The sequence below is a fragment of the Psammomys obesus genome, unplaced genomic scaffold, assembly GCF_907164565.1.
Source record: "Psammomys obesus unplaced genomic scaffold, mPsaObe1.curated_primary_1811, whole genome shotgun sequence".
NCBI lineage: Eukaryota > Metazoa > Chordata > Mammalia > Rodentia > Muridae > Psammomys > Psammomys obesus.
The window spans coordinates 976,489-981,690 of NW_026592636.1; the positions used below are offsets into that span (position 1 = coordinate 976,489).

General features: G+C 63.3%; 1 protein-coding gene across 4 annotated transcripts; it reads right to left on the reverse strand.

Annotated features, from left to right (window-relative positions):
- Positions 1–365: 365 nt before the first annotated feature.
- Cdkn1c (cyclin dependent kinase inhibitor 1C) lies at positions 366–3,050 on the reverse strand. Of its 4 annotated transcripts, none has more exons than XM_055614667.1 (4): positions 2,919–3,050; positions 1,849–2,741; positions 1,177–1,315; positions 366–1,055 (listed from the first exon to the last, which is right to left on the reverse strand). In XM_055614667.1, exons 2-3 carry the CDS (start codon positions 2,732–2,734, stop codon positions 1,182–1,184), a joined length of 1,020 nt encoding a protein of 339 aa, XP_055470642.1. In that variant the 5' UTR covers positions 2,735–2,741; positions 2,919–3,050; the 3' UTR covers positions 366–1,055; positions 1,177–1,181. The 4 variants fall into 4 exon arrangements, with proteins under 4 accessions (XP_055470642.1, XP_055470641.1, XP_055470640.1 ...); XM_055614666.1 differs by having other exon boundaries at positions 1,849–2,744; XM_055614665.1 differs by having other exon boundaries at positions 1,885–2,782.
- Between the last annotated feature and the right edge of the window lie 2,152 nt (positions 3,051–5,202).

Sequence of the window (5,202 nt, forward strand, 5' to 3'; positions counted from 1 at the left end):
CTTGGGGCTTTCAGGGCTCCACTGTGTGCCCACGCGCACATGGGCAAACTCTGCAGGTACACGGGAGCTTATTTTGCTCCAAGTCCTGCAAGCACCCATCTGGGTCCATCCAGAGTCCGATGAAAAAGTGAGAGTCTGTTGCAGGGAGATACACTCCCCCCTCCCACACACACACACACCCCTGAGTAGCAGGTCGGTAGGCCCCGTGAAAGCGGACCCCCTTTCTTGTAAGCAGCCAACATCCTGTCAAGTGGTGACGGCAAGGTTTGACGGACCCTCCCTTTGCCCCAGCCCGCATCCCCCCCATGTTCAATTGCCCCAGCTCTGGGCTCCGAAGGTGTAAAAGAACAAGCGGACTGCAAGTGTGACTTTTGTTGGGCCTCTTTATTTAGAACCTGGCAGAGGAGGAGCCCTGGGCAGTTGGTATGGGCAGCAAAGGAACCATTTCGACAGTCTGGTCACCAAGTTTAAGAGCAGTCTAATAAAGCGGGGGGACACTGTAATCTAACTGGAGATGAGCGTGTGGGGGCTTTTACACGACAGCCATCCCCTAGAGTCTAATATAAAAGGAGATTTACATTTGTGGGCAATCTGACGCTGGTGATTTCTAGTGCCTTTGGTAATAATCAATAACCCAGCAGTTGCGCGGCAAAGAGATCCACGCATGGATAAATACAAATATTAAGTTAGCATAATTTTTTTAACTTTTTGTACAAATATACATGTTTTTTTTTCCTTTTTCTCATCTTTTTCCTTCGTCCTACGTTTTCTAGTTTCTCTTTTTTATTTTGCACTGAGAGCGAGTAGAGAGATTAAACATTTTACATAAATGATTTAAAGCTTTACACCTTGGGACCAGCGTACTCCTTGCACTTGGCACAGAGTATTCTCAACACATTGCACAGTTTTCAGATTTCCACATAACCGTGGGCCGCTCTGCGCGGCCGTCTCCGGTTCCTGCTACATGAACGAAAGGTCCCAGACGAAGCCCAGAGTTCTTCCATCTTCCGCTGCCCAGGTGCCCAGCAAGTTCTCTGTGGCCGTTAGGCTCTAGACTGCGGGGGGAGGGACTCAGGTGAGCACACACACGCGGTGAGAACCCCCCACACACACCAGGGGCGGTCCCTCCGCGACCCTCATGGCGGGGGGTGGGGGGAGGGATGTCGCCGGACTCACCTAACTCATCGCAGACGTTTGCGCGGGGTCTGCTCCACCGCGCCCACCCCAGGAGCCACGGTAGGAGAGGGACACCCCGCGGGGACGTCGTTGGACGCCTTGTTCTCCTGCGCTGATCTCTTGCGCTTGGCGAAGAAGTCTGCGGGGCGACAAGCGCGCGCGCCGGTCAGGGCGGGGCCGGCCCCGGGGAGCCGGCGAGGGGACCCGCGGGGCGAGCGGGGCGCGGGGCCGGGGTGGGGGCGCCGTCCCCGCCCGCGCCGAGGTCCGCGGCGGGTCAGCTTTGTTTACGTCGCCGCGCAATGTGCTGTGTAAGCATTTCCCCTTGTCCCGCGGCCAAGCCCCCCGGGGCCGCCGCCGCCGCCGCCGCCGCACTTAACCCCCTCCACGCCGCGCACGCGGCGCCCCCAAGGGGGCTCCCGCGGGCCCGAGCCAAAGACCGCGAGCCAAGTGGGTCGCGGCCAGGCTCACCCTCCCACTGCGCGCTCGGGAGCCTTGGGGCTGCACCCCTTACCGGTAGGAGAGGGGTGCGGGCGCCAACCGCGCCCTAAGCGCCGCGGGCCCTTTAACGCCACGGGAGGAGGCGGGGACCGGGCGAGGCCCCCGAGGGCGAGGGAGAGCCCGGCCGGCCGGACAAAGCGAGGCCGGGCCGGGGCGGGGCCGTGCGGGGCTCACCGGAGATGAGAGGCCCCGACAGCTTCTTGATCGCACCGTTCGCAGTGGCCGCAGCAGTCCCGGCCGCGGGGCGTCCCGGAGTCCCCGACAGAGGCTGCTCCTTCGGCTCCTGGCCGCGCCGCTCCTGGTTCTCGTCCTGCTCCCCGTCCGGCTCCGCGCCCTGCTCGTCCGCCGCCTCCTCATCTCGCTCATCCGCCGGCTCCGCGCCCGGCTCGTCCGCCGGCTCCGCGCCCTGCTCAGAGCCCGGCTCCTCGCCCGGCTCCGCGCCCGGCTCGGCGCCCGGCTCCTCGCCCTGCTTGGGGACCTGCTCGGGGACCTGCTCAGGGACCTGTTCCTCGCCGTCCTGAGGCGCCACGTCCGGCTTCGCGTCCGGGATCGGGTCCGGAGTCGGGTCCGAGGTCGCGTCCGGGGTCACGTCCGGAATCGGCTCTGAGGTCGGATCTGCGGCCGGGGCCGGGGTCAGGGGTGGGGTGGGCTCCACGACCACGGCAGAGGCTGGGGCGCTGGGCGGCTGCTCAGGCGCCTCCTCTGGGCCGTCGGGGGACTCGCCGGCCAGCGGCCCGGGACGCGGGATGACAGCCACGGCCACCGGGGGAGGCCGGGAGCCCAGCACCAGGCGGCAGCGCCCCACCTGCACCGTCTCGCGGTAGAAGGCGGGCACAGACTCGCCGTCCACCTCCATCCACTGCAGACGGCCGGGACCCCTGAGAGGCACGTCCTGCTGGAAGTTGAAGTCCCAGCGGTTCTGGTCCTCGGCGTTCAGCTCGGCCAGGCGCATCCTCAGCTCGCGGCCCAGCTCCTCGTGGTCCACAGGCCCGAAGAGGCTGCGGCAGGCGCTGCTGCGCGCAATCACTGGGAAGGTATCGCTGGAGGCCAAGCGTTCCATCGCTGTTCTGCTGCGGAGGTACACGTCGGACATGCCCATGGTCGAAGGCTGTGCAAACGCGGGCGGCGAAAAAGAAGGGAGCGGGAGGAGAAGGAAGAGGGGAGAGGAGGAGGGCGGAGGCTGGGCGTGGGCGAGACCCCTTGCACAGCCCGCGTCCGACTATGCCTAGGGACGCGGCGGCTACCTGGCTGGTTGGTGGTGGACGGCTCCCGCGTCTTGATCGCTTGTCCTGTCCAGCTTGGGCCGCGCCCCCTCGGAGCTTGCCTGCCTGTTCGCTTGCTCTCAGTCGGGCCTAGCCGGCACCCCTCGAGCACAGAGCTCTCGGCCTGTGGAACGCCCAGCCCGCTGCGCCCCTTTATACGCGCTGGCCCCACCCCCGCGCGCGCGGGCCTCCTCGCGATTAGCATAATGTAGTATTTTCAGTTTCAACAACACCGCGGCCATTGGCGGACTCCCCCAGCCCCGCCCACAGAGGCCCGGCCCCACCCTGCGCTCATTGGCCGCTCGCACACACCCCCGAGGCCGGGCGGGGCGGGCGACGGGCGGGCGCTGATTGGCGGCCTGGCGGCGAGCGGGCTGCGCGGGACAAGGGGAGGGGCTCGAGTTAAAGAGCTCTGCGGGCGGTAACGTGACACCGCGACGCCCCTCCCCCTCGCCCCATCCCCCCCCGCCCCCCGCGGGCTCCTTTGTCTGCAGGCGGGGGCTTGCGCGGCCGCGACGCGCGCGCCCCCTCGGACCCTGGAACCGGGCACGGCCTCTCCGCGACGCCGACGTCGGTGCAGGTCCCTCAGCCCCCGTGGCCCGCGCTAGCGCTAGGGCTGCGCCAACTGATGGGGCTTTGACCCACCACTACCAGCTGGGTCCTAGCCCTGGCAGGACCATGCCTGGAGCCGCCCTCCGCTCCCAGGCCGAAGTCCCTGCCATCGAGGCGGCAGCACACCTGCTGGCCCTAACTAAGGGCCTGTAGCAGGGAGCTAGAGACAGGGGTCGGCTCCGTTCTTTTTCCCCCGAGGGACGGTACCGTGGAGATCTTAAGGGCCTGAACCCAGGGTCTGGAGCCTCATCTATGGGCCCACAGACCCAGGAAATGAGACACAGGCTGAGCCCATCCGGGCCATCACGACACTGATAGATGCCTAGGACCTTAGGTTTGGGTCAGGCTACATCCGGCCCCCAGTTCTGCTCACCCGGGTTGGCAGTGGTTGTGCTGGAAAAGAGGGAAAGGCCCACCTCTCCTCCACAGCAGTGCCTCTTGGTGGGTCCCTGGATACCCACACAGACACCCCCCCCCCCAACAACCGCCGCCGCCAAAAGGGGACCATTATTTAGGGCAGGGAGTCCAGAAGGTGATTCAGGCATGTGCCAGCAGCAGCAGGGCCCCCTTGTCCCTTGTCCCCTGTCCCCGTCCCCCACTCTCTAACCAGGACTTCCTTGAATGGCCCTGCAGAGCCCCACGCTCTCAGCTCCCAGCAGAGATGCCTCCGAGAATTCTGAGACAAAATCCTATTTGCAGGGTTAGGTAGGCCAGACCAACCAGAGGGTCAAGCGGTGATAACAGGTCTTTAGGCGCTGAAGCCAGGAGTCAGTCAGAACAGGTCGTCCCAGAACAGGTAAGAGGTTTAGAAGCTGCTCCGGCCAGCGCCTGAGACCCGTAAGGATTTATTTTTTTCTCAGTACACCATATTACAAATCTCATGGACATCGGCACATCACAGTATTTTTCTTGAAGAAAAACTAATGAAGGCCTCCAAGGGGCCCCCTGAGACACACACACACACACACACACACACACACACACACACACACACAAAAGGCTAAAATCAACAAGTCCAGGGTCAGAAAGAGGCAGAGCTTTGTTCTGTCTCTGTGTGGAGGCCGCACGGGCCTCCCCAGAGACCCTGGGCATGGGACCACGCCTGTTAGTCATCACCTGCCCCTAGGGTCTTCCCAACAGTCCAAATGCCCAGGCTGCAGCTGGCAAGGATGGCAAGGATGGAGAAGGCCCACTCTGACCACAACCTAGGCCAAAAGCTGCTGAGAGGACGGAACACACTCCCTGGGGTGCGGAGTTACCGTGTCCCGTTTGTTGGGAGAAGCAGTACAGGTACCCAGATGAGCTGAGCTGCAGGCTGCCTCACTGGGCATCGGCCTGGCTAGTACACCCCTACCCCAGGTTGCCTTTATTGCTTGCTTTCTACCTTTCTATTTGCCAGCGGATTTGTCTGCCTCTACCCGGGGGCACGCCACCCGTCTGCAAGTCTGGAACAGGTGAAATTCCACCAAGGACGGCATCAACAGGCCTGTTAAGCACACTGGTTCCGGGAACAGGGTTGAGTCCCGCACCTAGCCCTCCAACCCAAGGGACCCGTAGGTAAGTAGACGTCTGTCTGGCTACCAGAATCGCCTTCTGTTTCTGTCGCTAAAAATACACCCAGAGGAAGGAAAAGAAAAAGAACGTTTTTACTGTG

What these genes read in the sequence shown, in the direction of transcription:
- Cdkn1c (XM_055614664.1), bottom strand. Translation starts at nt 2,773, where the DNA reads ATGGGCATGTCCGACGTGTACCTCCGCAGCAGAACAGCGATGGAACGC. An exon ending in GTCGGGGCCTCTCATCTCCG is followed by an intron (nt 1,316 to 1,848) that starts GTGAGCCCCGCA and finishes GTCGCCCCGCAG; the next exon opens with ACTTCTTCGCCAAGCGCAAG.